Below are 21108 nucleotides of genomic sequence, written 5' to 3'. Positions count from 1 at the left end.
AAAAAAATTGAAATTACTAATATTTTATTTTATTTTTAGTTCTTAATCAGTTTATTATCACATATGTTAAGAACGCAATAATAAAATATTATGTAATTTAATATTATATAACATGTTTCAAGTGTTTCAACCATGTATTAATCTATTTTATGGTATAAACTGATAAAGTGCTAAAAATATTTTTTTTTAATTATTTTATTAACTTTTAGTTAACAACTATTACAGCTCGATTACATAATTACTGAATTTGACAAAATTAAAAAATTAAACAAAAAATTACAATAAGAAAAAACAATGTTGCTAAATAGCAAAACCAGACTAATAAAATTGATTGATTTCTTGATGACGATTTCCGAATTACTATTGAGAATGGAGGAAAGGTTAAGAGGGATATTGAAGGCACTAAGAGAATTGAGTAAGCTTTGGCGTTAGCTTTGTTGTTTTTGACAAATGGCGATCGTTTTCTAAGAAAATTAAATATTATTTGTATTTAATTTTGATACACCGCGCGCCTAATCTTAACCTAATTATGTAGGCTTGTTGCGGTTGTAACTTATTGTAATTTGTAATTTAGTTAAAAATAGTAAGAATCACACTCTTACACTTCACGTTGGCCCTATACATTACATCACCTACCTATACTTTATTTCATAAATATTTATAAATTATGAGTACAAACTAATGGCTATGTTAAGTAAACGTCAAAAATTGTTCATTCGAGGAAAAAATAAAAATCACCAAGATAATTAAAAAAATTGAAATGGTTTTTAAAGGCATCCAACTTCATGTCCAATACAATTCCAGACAATTTTTCAGAAGTATTTCAAATAATCTATAAAACAGATTATTTACTTCTCAGTCATCAAATGCGATTTCAAAATATTCGGTATGGCGATGATAGCTTTTTCGCTTGTCACAAAAATTCAAAATTGATGAAATTAGTGCTATTAGACTAATAGTTTTTGTGAATTAAAGACATTCGAGTGGAAAATATAGAATATCTCAAGGATTTGACCTCTGCAAATAGAACAATTACAATATCTTCATCAGAATATGAGCGAGACTTCAGTTCTATAGATGATATAATACTTCCAAAAAAGAAAAATCGTAAGTTCTGAACATAATTTATTATTAATATTAATAAATGCTGCTGGTCCAACATTCATACTGAAAAAAAAATTATATATTAATAAAAAAGTAATATTTCTAATCTATGAATTTAATATTTTTTAGAAGGTAACAATAGTAAAATTCTTAAATTAATTTAAACTGAAAGTTAATTGAATAATTAATTTTATCAGGCTACTATATTTACAGCCTCTTAGTTTTGTATTTAAATTTGTCAGACGTGTTGCTGTGTTGATAGGCGTTAAAATAAATACCTATTAGTATTGTAATTTACTAATAATAGCTGGTATCTGTAATAGTCATTGAACATCTATGATTAATATTTTAGAGACTTTTAGGGAGGTTTAGGGGACGAAGTCCCCCACTAGTTACTTTTAAATTAATTTACTTTGGAACGCTAATTGTTCAAAGAAGTCCACCTTTATTCTTTTTCTAATTCAACTTACTGCATGTTCGTATAGTCTCTATAAGTCGTTGCCTACACCTACTCTATATTATATAGTTTTATTTAATCGTAATTAACGGATTTTATACGATTTTAAAATTTTTTTGATTGAATATCAATGGAATTCATAAAGCAGAATCCGAGATAACATAGCTTTGCAATTCTTAATGTCAATAATTAAAAACGGTTCAACAATTGGTTTTCGGAGATGATTGATATATCATCCCTCTGATAAATAAACAAATAAATAAATAAAGTCTGAACGCAGACAATATTATTGTCATATTTACTGGCCTAGAACATGTATTTGTATATATACATATAACATAATATATTAATATCTAATAGGCACTTGTTATTTTTGTGGATTTAGTCTGTTAAGATGTAATGATGTGCAATCAAACAATGATCTCGACAACTTGATAGCACTAATATAATGATAATAAATTAATTTAGGGAGGGTATTTAAATTGTTTAAGAAATAGTGAGTTAGGCAATGCAATTTTTAAATTGTTAAATAATAAATATTATAACAGTATAGTTCGTATATAGTTTGGGTAGTTCGGATTTATATTTGAATATTTGAATGATTAACTAATAATTCGACTATAGTTTCTCATATTTTTTTATTGTCTTATACGGGGTATATCTTATGTCGTTGTATGAGGAGTTTCTTAACGATTATGGATCGATGAAATGGGATTTCGAAAAAACAAATTAAGACGTATTTCTTTATTTAGAACAATATCAACATTTTTAAACATGTAGTTAGTAGTATGTAGTATCAACAGCAAAATCAACTTTATTTTTTCAAATGGTTATGTTAATAATAACTATATTTTTAATGGACTTTGGTAATGCTTTTTTCCTGAAAATTTTGGTTATCAAATCACCAATTTTGGTTCACAAGTTTGTGAACCATGATACCCTAAAGTTTAGTAAATGCATTAACACTTTGAATAATAATGATTATTATAAATTTAATTTACAAGAACTAAATATTTTTTTCTTTTAACTATATTTTTATACGCTGAAATCGGTAATCTAATGAGTAGGTCCTAAAAAAATTGAAATATACAAAATTGTTGGCAAACATAATTCATTGTTACAATTTTTTAGGCATTAATCAGAAAACAATTTTCGAAATCTCATTTTATCGATCCATAATCGTAAGAAACTCCTCGTACAATGACATAAGGTACACATACGGTATAAGACAATAAAAAAATATGAAGGTACTATTATAATCATAATATTGGTTAATCATTCAAATAGTCCAATATAAATCCGAACTACCACTATACTATTATAATATTTATTATTTAACAATTCAAAAATTGCATCGCCTAACTTACTGTTTCTTAAATAATTTAAATACCACCCCCAATATTATAAAATTAATTTGTTATAATTAAATAAGTATTTATCAAATTGTTGAGATAATTATTTGATTGAACATCGTCACATCTTAGCAGACTAAATGTGCTTATTGCATATTAATATATTATTTATTTTCTGTAATACTAATATTTGACAATCGCTATTCTTTTGCAAACATACTACATTAGTATACCTACATACAGCGAAGTTTAATCACGAATCCGAAGGCCAAAATTCATTTTGGATTGATTAATGGGTGTTTCCCATTTGCGCCAAAAAAATGAATTCGTTTGGTATAGCCCATTTGCGCCAAAATAAAAAAGGCATGTTTTTCCCGACAGCCCACTTGTGCCAAATTTACCTGGTATAAATATAATAATGTAATATGTATATTTTTTACTATACAAAATTATATTTAAATCTTAATTAATTATACGAATGTTTTTAAAATAATAATAAATAATAACTGTATACCACACATTTTTTTGAAAGAATAATCAGAATTAATACAAATTGTTTTTAAAAACTATAGGTAATAAATTATTACTAACTATTATAGTTACAGACATGACGTCTTTAAAATATAAGAATTATCCAAGTCGTTATTTTCAAATGTTTACGCAGGTAAATTTGACGCTAATGGGCTGTCTGAAAAAACATACTTTTTTATTTTGGCGCAAATGGGCTGTACTCAAAACAAATTCGTTTTTTTTTTTACGCAAATGGGCGATACCCTTGATTAATATCACAGGTATTAGGTTGGTGTATACAGGGTGTAATAGAAATTTAATAACTTGTTTTTTAATCAATATTCTTTAATTTTTTTTTTCATATATTTAATAATATAAAAATGTTTAAATTGTACGTGTAACGCAAGAGTCAATTAATTATATTATATTGATAAGAACACAAGTTACATAATTTGTCATATTATTATCTTTCTGATACATCGGCTATGTATAGTATACCCTTGTGGCAGGCCCGGATAGAGCCGCCGAGTTACCGAGTTGAACTCGTTAGGCCGCTTAACATTTGGGCCCGGCTAAGTAGTATATTTATTATTAATCTATGTCAACTGCTTAATATAATATTTATAGTTTATGATGTTATTATTAAAATATAGATAGCTATTAATGATTTTATTGAAAAATGGGCTGTTAACTTTTTTAGGGCCAGTTAAAATCGTAAGACTCGGTGGATACCTTGCTTATCCGGCGCTGCCCTGTGGTTCAGTCAATCATCATGGTGGGGTAATCCGATATACTTTACAATTTACAGTGCTTAGTTCTTAAAATCTGTAGTAAATGCATAAAATGCATTGTTCGTGCGTCTGTTACACAATTTATTTTCATTATAAATTTTGTGATTCATAGTCAATAGAAACTATAACAATATTTACATCGTTTAATCTCTAATATGAACGTTTCGATATGTTCTATCCGTTCATAAATCATAACATACGTATCATGGTAGTATACTTAAATGTCAAATTTGGGTTACCCATTTAGTGATGTCTTGTTAAAAAATTGTATTGTTTTACTTTACCAAAAATACTATACAGATATCTATACAGTACATCATACTAGGTACCTATACTTTAATAGAGTTAAATTAACACCATTGCAATAATGATATATAGCATCTTAATACATACAAAAAAAAAATCGAACCTGTTAGCAATAAATTATAATTACATTATGTTTAAAAAAATATATACCATGATTTATTAATGCCTTTAAAAAGATATTACATCACCGTAAACAAAATGATTTATTTTGAAAAATTAGTAGCTTGTAAAAAAAAATATACTCTATATGTACCTACCTATCTGATTACTTTATGAAAGAATAACGGTTTTGATTAATATTCGAAGTATAGGAAGTTTGTTCTAAAACCATAATAGGTAAGTACGCCTAAGACAATTTAATAAACTTATTATAATAATAATATATCAAAATATAATAACATATAATAAATAGTACATAATAATTGAACCAACGTCATAGGTAGGTACCTACACAATTATCAATAATAAATATTAATCAATCGTCATGTTGATACATAGGTATGAATAAAAAATGTGGAACACATATCATATACGTAGTCGTACGTGTGTTACGGTCAACATCGTCATGTTGATACATAGGTATGAATAAAAAAATGTGGAACACATATCATATACGTAGTCGTACGTGTGTTACGGTCTTGGGTCGTTGGGTTGAAGTTTCACGAGTTTTTCGCAAATCTCCCAATATTTCTTGGCGTTTCCTTCGTCTAAGACATCACTTCTCAAACTGGCTTCCTAAATTCAATAAACAACACGTTTAGTATATTTTATTACCTCGATGACTACGAGCGTGACAGTATAATATATAATCGAAAGAGATTATAATATTAACACTCTCGTCGTCGGGGCCGGTACCCTTTAGAAGCGAATAATATTGTTAAGATTAAATGTATGCTACCTAATCGAATTCGACATAATAATATTATAGCATGTCGTGCACCCCCTACCGCATCGCCTAAGTAGAATAATTCGTATTAATCACAAATTATTAATTTAAGGTATAATAATCCAGTACTCGATTTTCCCGTAGAGACAATCTATATTGCGGGGGTGGCAGTAAACTCGTGACACTATTGTTCACTATTATTGCAGAGCACACTTAACGCGTGACACATTGGCACGTGAAAACATTTCAAGTGGCACGCGGGTCAGCGGATAGGTGATTGATGAGGACAAAACCTTGCCACTAATCTGAAAAGATTCTAAAAACTGTTAAACGTACCTCGAAATAGACTTATTTATATGTGGTACGATTAGAACAATAATTTATTCTGCACAATAAATAATAATATTGTTTATTGCCAATGACAAGTGTTTATCGATCCAACAACATACGTGTGAATTGTTCTCCTTTAAAATGATGTCATTGATAATACAAGCAACAACTTTGACTTGTACCAAACTACTTACAGTGGAAAACCTCGGTATCGATACAAATTCAGCAGTTTATAATGAAAATTGTGAAAGTTGAATATATACAATATTCTGGTAAGTTAAGTAAATAAACAATAATTTTAGACCACGGCTTTGATGCCCGCTATTCGTAATTAAAGTACTAAGGCACAGGTAATTCGAGAACGTAAAATAATAATAATATAAAGTATAACAGTAGCGTGCATAAACACAATGTAGAGATTGTTTTAATTTGGAAGCAGATTGAGCCACTAATTCAAATTCACTGCACATATAATTACTCACCCGTCACGCAATGCACGTGTGAATGCATAAACACACCAAAACATATATAATTTATGTATTAAAATCATACTTACTTTGCAGTCTTTGAAGTATTTCCCACTGGTCTTAGCAACGTCTTCACTGACGGTCAAGTAAATCGAAGTCTGTGCACCTTGTTCGGTAGTCTGAGAGTAGATCACATCGAAATATGAAATAAATTATAATACTGTTAGTTTGATGTAAATAGACTTCAATAAAACTAATTTAGTTTAATGGTTGTGCATATTTTACTATATTATATACAGTGGCGCAGAGCAGGTACACATACACTATACGATGTATGAAAACACTAAAATGCGCATATCTAATAACACATAATTTATGGTTTCAATATTTAAAAAATATATATTATATGATAAGATACGATATGGATCGCACACATTGTATAAAGTACAGGTTAGTTACAATAGATTATTAAATTCAAAATTTGTTTTTTAATTATGCAAATTATATAATTATTGCTGCTCGTGTAAGTATACAATGATAAAATAATATGAGATGCAGAGTGTTTTATTCAGTAAATTTTAGGTTAGGTGCTATAGGCGTATACTTTATTATACTTATCAAGAAATTGGAAAATTAACCAAAAGTTGGATGATATAACAAGATAGCTTACTAAATTTAAGATAAATATTAATATAAAAAAGGACCAAATATTTTAAATATTAAATGAATGAGAATTGTCATAAATGATAATATTTGTGTTTTTTGTACCTATAGCTATGCATAAATATAAAAAATTGTATAAACTAATTCTGTACGCATACGTCTAGTTGCTGAACTTAGTAGTACTGTAGCGCGTGTAATACCGTGTATAATAATACTATTCGTCATTTGATGTATTTCAACATTAATTATTGTAGTGTACAAATTCACATCACTATAATAGCATATGTAATATTATAATAATTACATTGTGAAAGCACATTTTTACGTTATAAAAGTAACTAGTAAGACTATAATATTAAATAATAGTGTACAGTTTATGTTTGACATGTAACTGCGCCACTGTGGTAGTATGATTTGTCATTTGCGACGTTTATTTTAAACTACATATGTATGAAACATTGACCCATACCTTAAACATGGTCTTGACGATCAGTTGCAAACCCAAGTTCAACGGGAATGGCACGTTTCTCCATATTCCGGAGTCGATGATACCGGGATGAAGACAATTGCACGTGACACCTGTTCAACGAAAATAATATTTTACATTTTATCGGTTCAGAAACGATGGCCTATGGGATAATCACCAGAATTGCTGTCCTTGAGTTTGCGTGCTAATTCCATTGAGAACATGATGTTGGCGTATTTTGAGACATAGTACAAGTAGGCGGGAAATTGGTTGGTCGGATTCGGTTTGGCCAAGTTCAATTTCGCGAGCTTGTACAAGTCGGATGCGACTATTACAATTCTGCTGGAGGTGGTCTTCTTCAACAATGCTAAAACAAAAAATACTCTTAAACTTTGCATAGGACATGTAGCTATAATATTTATGTAAACAAATACCTATAATTGTTCAACAATTTGGGCCAGAGTAATGTACATATTTTAGTTTATGTTGCATTTTGCATTTTTATTTAAAATTTTATGAAATATCGTTCAGCTATCCACGACTGTAGTACATTTTATAATTATACGCAGTGCATTACGTACAACGATTAAGTATTTTAAGCGCTCTAGCTTATAATTATTATGTTATGCTTTCTTACGTAAAAGTAAATGTGTCAGCAAAAATGGGCCATACTGATTGGTGGCCATGGTAAGTTCTAAACCATCTTCGGTAATTTTTTTACCAAAAGTATTGGCCACGCCGGCATTGTTGACTAGTACGTCCAATCGAGATTCTTGTTTGTTTACTTTGGCTGCAAATCGACGTACTGAATTCAAACTGCTCAAATCCAATTCCATGAGCACCACGTCAGAATTTCCGCTGTAGTTGATGATTTCGTCTGAAAAAACCCGAGAATTATTCAACTTTGATGAAAGAATAATAAAATGTCCAATACATTTTAAAATTTAAAATACACAACAAAGAAGTGTGCTGGTATAATTGTTGACCCAACACGTCAAACCCAAATACCGATCAATATAGTCAACACAAACATAAGAAACAAACATGACTTTATAATAAACGCAGTTGGTGGATAAATAACGAGTAACGAAAAGCACACCGAAGGAGCATAAATAACAATTTCCTGGTTTCCGTATGGGCATTACATATGTAAGTTATACATACATGAATCTGGGTCAAGTTTTCGAACATTAATTAATATCATAAAGTAATGGGTTGTAAAATTGTATTTTATTTTTGTATACCTATAATTTCGTAACAAATAAATACAAATAAATTCTTTCAACAAATATCAGAGTTGTTTTCCAACCACATATTATATATTTTGTAACCTAATATTATAATTAGATACTGATTTTTTCGTTAGGCGTACGTAAATTAATAACCTCTATTTCCTTTCTTCTTTTTGGATTTCTCAAATTAAATTGCGTGCATCTTAAATAAAATATTAACGTTTATTGCTTTTATAAAAATAAAAATAATATAAATTAACAACTTATTTTTATAATCCACGATTTTTATAATACATGACTTTCAGATACTTTTCATACAAAATCACTATTTATATACTTCATTGATGAGTAAAAATTGTATACATGTCTTGATGTCTCACCATGTTTTTTCACTCTCAACTCGGTTGCCTACCAACAGTGGCATAAGAGCAGAAGGGGATGATGCAGGGCAGATTTATCATCAAAAATGTAGAACCTACACAACTATATATGGTCGAATAACAATTCCAGTGCTACAGGACGCCGAAACTTTGTTGTTGGTACTGCGAGTAGTGAGTACCGATTTGATTTCTCTCAACATTCGAGTCAATCAAAATGTATAACTTTCCTATACCTACATTGCATTTTCCTACACAATGAAGCAGGAATAACTCAATCCGATCGCGGATCAATCTCGTGGAAATATCGAATTATTATTAGTATTACAGTAATCGATCTTACCTCTGGCTTTCGATCCGGTCTCCATGTTTCTGCAAGCCATAATCACTCTGGCGCCACGCTTGGCCAGATCTTTGGCCGTTTCTTTGCCAATACCTGAGAAGAACATAACACAAATAAAGTTAATATAAACATTTGTGATCCGCGTCCAACTACGTTAAATTCGTATGTAATCTTAATATATATATATATATATATATACATATATGTGTGTGTGAGAGCATGTGTCAATAAAAAATGTGCCGAAAACATTACCCGAGTTGCATCCTGTGACGATGACGACTTTGCCTTTCATGATGGTGGTACCGCGGTATACACCTGTTGTCAACCAAGTGTACAGTTTAATAATGGCCAAGAATATAACCGCGACCAGTGCAGCATAGGCGGCGATTACCACCAGGTTAGTCGTGTGAAGGTAAGAGAGAGTCTCCGAGTACCACATATTGTAACTATTGAAATACACAAACAAAACGCAACGATCATAGTTAAAGTTCACATTATTACTCGTGTAAGGTCCTATTATTATACGTCAAGATAGTAGGTATTAGAAATTTTAGAGGAGATTAAAAATAGTATTTTCAACGATTGAATGGCCTTGGATTTAAGGTGATGATTATCAAAATCCTTGAAAAGATTGTTTGGTAATCTCAAATAATAAATGTATCTAATTTATATTTCGTGGTTAAAAATATGAAATTACTTAATATAATTGGTTAGGTTATGTCTGTCATACGACGAATTATTAAGGAGAAAAAAAAATACATATTTATTTTATAAGATGAGTAGATAATGACATTAGTAATAATGAGATGAAAACCTCTGAAGAAGAAGGGAGTAAAACATTTTTCGATAAATACAATTTGAAAAATGGTAACTTTAGTGTCCTAGTTGTTTAGATGGTACCTATTCAATGTATGATTATTATGTGTATATAGTTTTTTGATGTTTATAGCGATTGCCCACAGATTATAATTTAAAGCCTTGATTCAATAAAATTTAAAAAAAAAACAAAAATAAGAATAAAATGACTTAAATGATGGTCAAAATGGTACGTACCATAAATCATAATTCATCACAATCAATAAAAGAGCTACAATATCTACATTCCCCCATTACACAAATTAAAAATTAAATAAAATACGTTTTATACAACAAATAAATAGTTTTCTCCCTACATTTCAAAATAGTATTAATAAGTATATTATAAGTTATAACTATATAATATAATTAATATTAAAAGTGTATTTTAGCTATCCTTAATATTTGCTATGGTGTATTATAAAAGTAATTCAACAATAAATTGCTATACCACAATAATATACGGAAGGTATAATTTATATATATAACTATGTGAATAACTTATGGTAATATGAATAAATTAATCAATTAAGTACTATAATAACATTTCCTCAAGAAACAAATATTGTGTTGTACACGATAAAAATTACAAATGCGACAATAGACTAAGAATTATGTGAAGTCATGTGCATACCAAATGTATAGGACGTCATATATAGGTAGGTAAGACACTAATACTACATGATATGTATAAACGTGCAATACCTTATGAATTATAATATTATTTTGCGTTGGAATTTTTTAAAGATTTATTAAGAGTACTTGTCTGACTTCTATTATTTAATACGTGCGTAAACATTATTAATTTTCATAGCATTACATTTAAAATAAACTCAGGGCTTAAATCAACGAAAAAATAACACCATTTGCGATGTAAAAAACCCTAGGCGTTGTGATCGATTGACTGTTCAACGTTACAAAGAATTTAAACGTCATTCAATTTATGCGTTTAAACGTTATTCAACTTATGCGTATAAACGTTATTCGATGTACTTATGAGTTTAGCGTTATTAACAATTAAAACATCATGAACAATATTTAGCGTTTTACATTCAACCGTTAAACTTTGAATTCCATTAAGATTTATTTTATTTTTTGATTGTACCCAAACTACCTAGTATGTAAAGTCACAGTTCTACAAAAATAACCAAATATATACTACTGATAGTTACAATTTTGCTATATTTCAATTATTAATCGTTGTCTGTTTGATGTTAATAATTATAATCGTTTATAGTTCTGTTTCGTAATCCGTTTTTGATCGTTTATCGTCTACCGATATGTTATCAGTGATCGATCTCAATCGTTTTCGTAAACGTTTACAAACCGTTTTGAAATTATAAAAATATAGGAAATACTTATTGACGCCTTTAATGCCACATAAGTTAACAAGCGGTATGTAGACAGGTTCCTACAAACATTTTCGGCGACCTTGGTCCTTGACAATAATAATTTAAGACTATCAAGGAAATATCTTGGAAAAAACAACAATTTTACCTACAAATTACTTACATAATATTTTAATACGATGACACTAATAACGCAGTGAACATTGTTATATTGTTATTTTTCTTAAAAACTATACTATTAATAATTAATCATTTAAAATGACAGTTAAAATAATATTATGATTGTGAATTGTATTTCATAGATGTTGATGTTCTTGAGGTCTTACATAAAAAATGAGGTATTAAGTAAGTTGTTCGTAATATAATTACTAGAGCATGAATATATTTTAAACAATTTAAGAACAAGTGTATAATTATACATTTTATTTATACTAATTAAATAGGAAATTTACTTTAAGACTGTATGTAACTTATATTGAATACTAAATATAAATGTCAGCATTACACTAATAAAACGATAATTATACTTCGATAGGTTTTCTCATATTATACCAAAAAAATGTTTGTTGTATTTTTATCATTATATATCCTTTTGTAAACTCCTTAAAAATAAAATATCACTTCTGTGTACAAATCCAGGTGACAATTTTACCTTCAATAATACCTTCTAATGAAATGGCCAATAAATACTTGACTAATGGTTTTTTAAGTACCAATGAATGTATGTGAACAGTGTACTAATATATATGTGAAATTACGGTCAACTGTCGAGAAATATAAATAATATTAATGTTCCGTTAAAATGTAAAACACCATTATGGCATTATCTTCAATAATAACTACAGCTGTTACTATTTAACTGAAAACTTATTATAATGTTATCTATACCTGTTAGATTATAAGTAAAAGCATTTTTACCGAATTTCTATTGGTCTCGAAAAATATTGCTTTACGTAGTACAGCTACAATGATTATATATTTTAGAAATGTTTCAATAATTCGTATATATTAACCAAAAACTCAATATTATGCGTCGATGTATCGTAATGATTAATAGAACGGTATACATATCGTAGACGATAATTCGTGATGAATAACGTTGTCGGAAAAGAGATTTAATTACCTATACCTATACTTAGATATTATACTTTATGTTCAAAACCTATGTGCAGAAACAATATGTTTTTACTGTATAAAATGAAAATAAAATTGTTTTACTCACGATAGACGATCACTCCTGTCGTAGCGTATTGTACGTGTGCCGCTCGGTTACGAGTTCACAGCTATTGCGCGGCCAGGTGAAAGTAGTACGGCTCTATAGAGGAAGCACTAAGTCTACAGCGAAGATAAAAACGACATAATAATATGCCGGCGGAAGGGAGAGCGGTTTTTGAGTTAGTGACGTAATATAGGTATACAGACGATGGCTATAACAACTCGTCGATGGTTTAGATCGCATAACAAACGTTGTGACGAAAAGAGAATTTATTTCTATAATTTCACGATATGTAGGTACTTGTAGTGGGACATAGGAGTGTGTAGACTATGGTGTAATATTATATTATCATATATAGTACGCGGTACCAGCTTAGGTCATTGTATGAATATATATGGACACCTATGAGATAATTTCAATATGATATCGATATTTTTAACATGAAAGCGGAACACGAAATTCCACCTGATCGTCCAAAACCAACGAATTTCGAGAATATCTATAATAATATAGGTATAATAGTCATTTACGAGTAAGTGATTTGGCTCTAAATAAAAATTCTTTTACTCCAATAACGAAAAATATGGATTAAAGATTAAATGGACTGTAGGCTATACATATACAAGTATATACTCAAAAAACGATCCCTACAGATTTGGAAAGAGTAAAGGATCTACTTCAATTCTGTTTGGAAATTTTAGTGATTTATCCAAAAAAAAAAAAAATACATGTTTAGGTACTGCCAATGTGCAATGATATCATTGATATCAAATTATATCTAAATTTTCAACCATTATTAAATAGTTTAAAAATAATGGCTTATCCTTGAAAAGTGTTGATGTACCAACTTTCCTTAATCTACAACGACAAATAATATACACAATATAATAATAGTAATATTGTGTATGTAATATATGTATATATATATGACTGTTAAATTGATGTGTTATTCATTTTAGGGTCCTCTCAAATAAATATAGTTATTAAGGTGTTGATTAACCTCACAACAATCAAAGAACTTTTTTTAAAAACAATTTTTCACACTTTTATATTATATGAGCGGAGTGACAAATGTATTGGTTTTGCAACCGTGTGTTCTTTGTCAGTCATTGCCTTTTAGGACACTAAAAATGTTTAACTTAAGGTTTGATTCCGATTGGAAATTAGCTATAGTAAGTACTTTAAGTCTGAAGAAGTCAAAAGTAAAAATTCCGATTTATTTTTAAAATAATCGGAAACACAAAAAAAAAAAATGGAAAACAGAAATAAAATAAAATACTAATTAGGTGGTCTAAAATATTTAGACTGGTTGTACTATAACCTATTTCATACACCGTCCTACGATGCTCTTGTACCTATGTCGCTATTATAGGCGTGACTCCAGAGACCTATTTTTTGGGGTAGGGGTGAGGAAAGACACCTAGAAATGAACAATTGTATTATAACTTACATTTATTAATATAATTTTCTGGGGGTAACCCTCAAACCGGGTAGGATGTGACCCCCTCAAATCTCAATCACCACCTGGAGTCGCGGCTGCGTCGTTATTGACTTGTTGACTTATGAGTTAATAGAAATATTATAACAATTATTAATGTATAATGCATGCACTTTTTGGCAAAAATCAATTCACCCTACCTTATAAGTTATAACTAAAAAAAAAAATTAAAATCAATATAATTAAATTTAAAAGTATCTTTAGAAATAGAGGCTGCCTACTAGTTGTTTAGACTTACTGTAAACGCTCAGCATCGTTTTTGTTTTTATTATGTTTATCATATATAATTCGAATTCAACACTTAAAATTGAAGTAAATTGTAGCACTAACACATCGATGCAGTGTCATACTCAATGCTGATGGTGACCTTGCAAAAGCTACTTTAACGTTTTTTTTTTTTTAATTTTATATTTTAAATGACTACAATTTGTCTATTCTAACAAATACCTTCTGTACTGTCATTTAGAAATAAAATCAATAGTTGCTTCGTTCGTTTTTCATAGTACCTACATTTTGTGAAGAATCCAAAACTATTTTTGAAATTATTATCAAATTATCAAAAAGGAACACGTGTATGTGGGGCGAGGATTCGTCACTGAAAACCTGGGTGGTCACCCATCTGGGAACTAGCGACGCCAACCGATGCTTGACCTCAGAACACGTTAGTGACATAAGCCAATCACCGAGCCATACCAGGCCCCATTATTTTTTAATGTTGAATTCAGTTTGACTGTTTTTTGTTCTAAGAACTGCCGGTTTCTCTCAAAAAGAAAAATTCAAAAATAAATTTGTAACTTATCTTTTATTCTTTTCACTAGTGACTAATTTTTTTCGTAAAATACTGTACAAACTACAAATATTGATAAAAAAAAACATAATGAAATAAAAAGTGATTTATGTACTTACTAACAATATAATTAAGTATTAGTTAGCATACATTTCACAATAATTGTGGTTTACTTACGTTAAATCGGTGTCGTGCTTCTATTATTATCAAATATTTTCATTAATGTATGAGTTTTATGAAATATAATGAAGTATACTGAAAATGAATCATTTTCCAACACTTCATTTTTGACAGTGAAATATTTAAACATACATAATATTATAATCAAATAATGTCAATATGTATTAAGCTATTTGTATAAAATATAAACGCACCACACTCATTTTCGATTAATAGTGGGTATATGATTAGTGTTGTTCAAAAATTGTATGTTTATTGCTATGTGCTTATAAAAGTTAAAATTTTAGCAATGTAAGAAATAGTTTAAAAATAATTTTATCTCGTCGTATAACTGCATGCCTTGAACTCTGAAGTTATGTCCACGATCGGCCATCGACTCAAAGACAAATGCAGGTATTTACTATTTATAATTAAAAATTTGTTTTACTATTTAGTGGAAATGTCGAATTATTTTATCGTCCGTGGATTAAATACCGGAAAACTCACCTAGAAATTACTCCAATGCACCTATGCCTAGTTATCACTAGGTATATATTATTATATAATATTATAAAATGCAGCTCATGTACTTACACACGATCATTGTTATTTATTTCAAGGTATCCACCACACATATGGTTAATTTCTGAACGTTTTTTTTCTAGTAAACATTATCCACCTTTATTTTGAACTGGAGTAATATTACTAGGTACGTGATACAGACACCCACCGCCTAAAACAAAACAGAACAAATATTTAAAATTAACTAGGTACGTAAATCATTCGTGTTGAATGGGACTATCTAGAATAAGAACGCACCGCGTTCGCGTATACGACAGCATGGCGAGGGTGTAAGCAGAGTGCGAGGTGTCAACGGCAATGGTCTGTGGAGTGGGGCGAATGCGCAAACTACAACCAGTTTTCACCTCCACCCGGTGAGTTCTTATTTTGGATAGAGTATTATCATGTATATATTTTTAGATATTGATTTTACAAGGATATGTGTTTTTTTTGTGTACCTCACATCACTTTTTGGAACAATAAAAATGTTTTAATAAAAATTCTTCATCAGTCTGATCAGACTCTTTGATGGTAGGAAACTAAATCTAATTAGTACTGTGGGGAGGTCAAACGTAAAGAGTTCTCTTTGTTTTCGAAAGCTTCAGGAAAAATAAACAAAACATTAAGGTTTTTAAACAAAACTGGTTTTTGAAAAAATCGATTTTGTTTTTTAGTGTAACTCTAAGCACCATACGATTTTGAAAATATTGTGATGTCTTAGCTATTTATAGGCATAAGAAAATTTCGAATTTAATTAGTTTTTTTAAAATTATTATTGTTAATACATTTTATTGTACAATATATTTATAACTCTCGTTAATACATTGTAATACTCATCGATGGATAACTTATACTTAAAAATATCCCTTCATAATATTTTATATTTTACATTTGTGTTTAACTTACAGATGTGAAGAGGCGTGCATTTAAAGTGAAAAGATCACACATCGTAAATTCTAATGTAGTACTAGATATTTGATTTGAAAATATTTGCAACTAAAAAACATAAGATAATAATTTTCATAATTAGATAGTTTATAATAATATAGTAGCGAAGAAAGTAAAATAAACAATAATAACCTCTTCTTTCGTACTAACATCTAAACAATTTCTGCTTACGTCCGTTATTGTTTCTTTCGACCTGTGTGCCTATATAGAGTAAACATACAATGTATAAACAAGAAATAAATCTCAAAATAAAATGGATTATAATAAGTCTAATGAACAACGTCAATACTGTTGAATTTACAAGAAATCAGTTTGGAAATAAACATTTGTTCGTACCTAATTCAAGAATGCACTTGCTAAAGTGTCGCAAAAGCAACATTTTAATGCAATAAATGATAATTACAATGATATTACAATTATTATTTTCTCATTAATTTTTTTAAGGAATGATTCAGTGCTTGGCAGATGTTTCAGGTTTTTTCAAGTCCTCGATATCCACCGAAATGTCAATATTATCAACTCGCCTGTTTCATGGTGACGTCCACTGTCATGGTGATGATGAAAAATCGAAAAGTGTACTGGGATAGCCACATGAATATGAAAACGTTGGCCCAGGTGCCTGCGGGTTGATATACAGCATTCTTCAGGTGGTAGTAGACATCGAACAGGATCATCACGCACAGGTTACACAGCGATAGGCCTATGGGTACGGCAAAAGCGGGCTTGAGCGCGTCCACGGCCTCGCGGATCAGCCGGTGCCTGATCCGGAGCTGCTCGACAGCGGCCACCAGTGGCTGTCCGGTGGCCGACGAGTAATAGAGATGCGGCCGGTGTTCGTCATCCCTGTCGCATGGTATCCAACCGCCGCGGACGGGCGGCGGGTTGTCTCGCGCGCACCGGCCGTCCTCGATCCGCTCGCCGATGGCCTCCATGTCCCGGTTGAGGTCCGTGAACCTGGTGTACAGCTTGTAGAACAGCCGCACGAAGAGCGTCTCGTACAGGCACACGTAAAGGTTCTGCGAGTACATGAGTACAAAGTACACCATCACGGACACCGGTCGCCTGTCTAAGACGAATCGGTACAAACGGAACACGTTGATGGGCACGATGAGCGCCAAACACGTACACAACACGACGCCGGCGTATGTAGCGTGGCCGACGTAAAGCGGTTTGGCGGAAGCGGCCGGTGCCGCGTAAGCGTCGTGCAGCTCGGCGCGCTCGCGGTACTCGGCCAGGGCATCGTTGTACTTGTGCCACGCGATGACCGCTGTCACCAGGCACGCGATGCTCACCGACCGCGCGAAGATGCCGGCCATCATGCTTACGCGCTCGTCGCAGCTGTCGCCGTCAAGCATACACTCAAAGTGGGGCGTCATCACGAAGTTGAACACGCACAGCGCGGCCACCGTGGCCTGAGCTGCCGATCCGACCAATCGGCCGAACCATCCGCGACGCATTATTGTTTAGCTCTCCGTCTTTGGCGCCATTTTTTGTGTTGGGGGTAGGTGGCAGAGCGTACTTTGGCACCCCTATAGCGGACCCTTATATCGCTGCGTCTTATTATTGCGGCCTGTCTTAGAGTTTACTGTAAACAAAAGTTAAAATAATATATATTTTGCGAAAACCGTAATAAGTTATATAATTATACGTATAACATAATACGCAAACTTGGCGATAATGAATACACATTTATTATTTATATATTTTCATGTATGGATGTATATCATATTATAGTATGCATGACAAAAGCTATTATTTTGACTTTCAATTTTACAACTATAATTTATTATTCAATTATTAAGCATAATAAGCAACCCTTCTACCGCATACTTCTGCATGCACAAATACGTAAATATTGACTATGATCATACATTTAAATGATACTATACAGATAGGCAACCCCTATTTACCTTTCATTATATTTTAATTCAGATTTGACTCCCTAGTGGCGCGTTTTGGTAGAAGAAAGTGATAAAATAAGTATCTACTTGTTTCCTACAGCCTATCTGTATGTACCACTAGTGAGTCAAATCAAAATTAAAATAATGAGCGATAAATGATTGCATGGGTGTTGCCTGTCTGTAGTTCTATATTTAATCTATATGCCATGATCATCCCAAAAAAAAACTCAAATCGTTAAATAATTCTGTTTCTGACTTGTCTGAAATTAAGTTTCTACAAATAAAATAAAATTGGAGTATGCACAATTCCCATTGCCCGCGCATAATAATTATGTAGACATTTGACGGTAGTTCGCCATGCAAGTCGTCGTACTTGCTCAAAAAACCAAAACCGCTTTGTTCATTTCACGCCAATACGCCATGGTGCCTACAAAATGAACGGTCCTTCAGTTTTCAATGATTACACACATATAACGAAAAAACTTACCTGAACATACTTAGAATTGTTTAAAAAACTGTTCATGTAACAATGAGCTAATTCAAAAGTATCGCACTCGGTAGTCGACCGCGGCGGTGGGTTATGTACTACTATTCAAATCATAACCCAAAGTCGAGTCAATTAAATTGACTCAAACACGTGTGGGAACGACGACTGAAAAACTTTGTCGTCTTAGCACGAGATCAGTATAAACAAATATATGTCCATGTTGGATATACTATGAACCTGTACACATCATACACCCAGGTACATCAAAAAAACAAAAATTTAAAAACAACTTTATCATGCGAAGTTTGTCATTTGTGACTCGTGTCTTTTGGCCACGGTATTACAAAAATTGAAAAATGTATTATTATGTCTCAATTAGATTCACGATTTTTTCCACCTTATCAATTTATTTCGTTCTCCCATACTCATATAAAATATAATATACTTCCCCATATTATACTATTAACGCTCATAACATAGTTGTCGGCTCAATGCCCGAAGTTCAACATGCATAACGCCCACGCCGAATAACGCTGTCAGCTGTGCAGGCTTGTCGTAATAATTCAGACATTTAACGACAGACCGTCACGCGAGTCGTCGTGTGGTAGCACGAAAAACCAAAGCAGTTTGAACGGTACTTAAGTGTTCGATAGGGCTTACCTCTATTATTTTTTTTCCTCATTCGGGTGATATGGAACTGAATAATAATAGTATTGTGCACCATAAATAAAATATATTATACGCCCAGCTAAACCCTGCAAAGTCTGGTCTTAGATAAAGTCGTTCGCGATACGTCGAATGCCTAAAAACTTTGTTATTTCAGAAAAGTGTAAATGTCATACTTAAGTTTATATATAGCTACTAGAGCTGCATCTATATAAATATGTATAATATAATATTATGTTATTAAAAGTTATTGTTTATTATTTTAAACTTGTTTAATAAATTATTGTAATATTGTACCAATTGTAATTGTTTTATTATTATTATGCTTAAAAGCTGTGTGTCATATCATATAAATTAGGAATTAATAATTTATTATAAGGATAAGAAGAAATTGTTGTTAGTCCATTGTACAAAATATCATAAATGTCGTAACTCCATATTTATTAGACAATATAAGAAGAAAAAGTTCTAAATCCCTTAAAAAACATTAATTTGCACTACAATATTAAAATTTTTCTAAGATAATAACGATTATGTTTTTTAAATGAAGGGGAAAAAAATGTCTAATTTTTTTTTTCTTATCCTGAAAAATTTGTGATTTTGGACATACGCCCTTTGCAACTTGGGCCGACAATATACGTTATAAGGATTAATATTTAAAAAAATAAAAACAACTATAAATCGTATAAAATTTGACATTTGTGACTCTACACTAATTTGGACGTTGTAATATTTCAATATTACTATGTTTCAATAAGTTTCGCAATTGTTCCCCCCGCTATTAATTCATTTCGTTTTTCCCGTACAATAATACAATTATACATTTAACACTGACAATTTTCTTATACCTACCAATTTCGTATACCAAATCGTATCCCTACCTACCAATTTCTTTCATCTTCAGAGAAACATCCGCTTTAATCGTAAGCACCAGCTAGCTGCTACTGTTCAACCAGCTTGTAGCCGACACCATTCGATCGTCTATAGACTATAGACTATAGTTTTTAGTCGATAGTTTTGAAGTTGCAGCTAAAGTTATAGATTTTAGTGATCAATAAAACCATTGATAAAACTTACTTAATAATATTAACTATATAGTATACTTCATCCGTGTGTGTACGGCGTGTTAGCAATATTACTGTTTACTAACGGTTTCTGTCGAATATCGTCGGATTAACTCGTAGACTTAAATATTTCATTGGTAGGCGACTAGGCGAGTACTACTCACCTCACTTAAATCTTGGCATGGCCTTTGAATATTATTACAATGCTACCACTGAGTGATGTTAAACGACAGCAATTCGTAAAAGGTGTGTTGTTTTTAAATTATTTTTAACTAAAAGAAAACAAACGACCTGTTAATTTATTTGTTGTGCACACCTGCTACAACTACCTGC

General features: G+C 31.0%; 2 protein-coding genes across 4 annotated transcripts; both read right to left on the bottom strand.

The window, feature by feature from the left end:
- Nucleotides 1–4651: 4651 nt before the first annotated feature.
- On the bottom strand, nt 4652–15798 carry LOC111042192 (retinol dehydrogenase 14). Of its 3 annotated transcripts, XM_022326719.1 has the most exons (9): nt 15743–15798; nt 9537–9730; nt 9285–9377; nt 7970–8209; nt 7511–7699; nt 7336–7445; nt 6293–6382; nt 5116–5255; nt 4652–5033 (listed from the first exon to the last, which is right to left on the bottom strand). In XM_022326719.1, exons 1-8 carry the CDS (start codon nt 15781–15783, stop codon nt 5151–5153), a joined length of 1062 nt encoding a protein of 353 aa, XP_022182411.1. In that variant the 5' UTR covers nt 15784–15798; the 3' UTR covers nt 4652–5033; nt 5116–5150. The 3 variants fall into 3 exon arrangements, with proteins under 3 accessions (XP_022182411.1, XP_022182410.1, XP_022182413.1); XM_022326718.1 differs by having other exon boundaries at nt 4652–5255; XM_022326721.1 differs by lacking the exon at nt 15743–15798 and adding an exon at nt 12711–12841 and having other exon boundaries at nt 4652–5255.
- On the bottom strand, nt 15795–19891 carry LOC111042194. Its single transcript, XM_022326722.1, has 3 exons — nt 16790–19891; nt 16616–16705; nt 15795–15881 (listed from the first exon to the last, which is right to left on the bottom strand). The coding sequence occupies exon 1, from the start codon at nt 18112–18114 to the stop codon at nt 17173–17175; it is 942 nt and encodes a 313-aa protein (XP_022182414.1). The 5' UTR covers nt 18115–19891; the 3' UTR covers nt 15795–15881; nt 16616–16705; nt 16790–17172.
- Between the last annotated feature and the right edge of the window lie 1217 nt (nt 19892–21108).

The sequence above is a fragment of the Myzus persicae genome, unplaced genomic scaffold (assembly GCF_001856785.1).
Source record: "Myzus persicae strain clone G006 unplaced genomic scaffold, MPER_G0061.0, whole genome shotgun sequence".
Classification (NCBI taxonomy): Eukaryota; Metazoa; Arthropoda; class Insecta; order Hemiptera; family Aphididae; genus Myzus; species Myzus persicae.
Note: the sequence above shows the minus strand (reverse complement) of the source record. Positions and strands in the feature narration are given on the sequence as shown.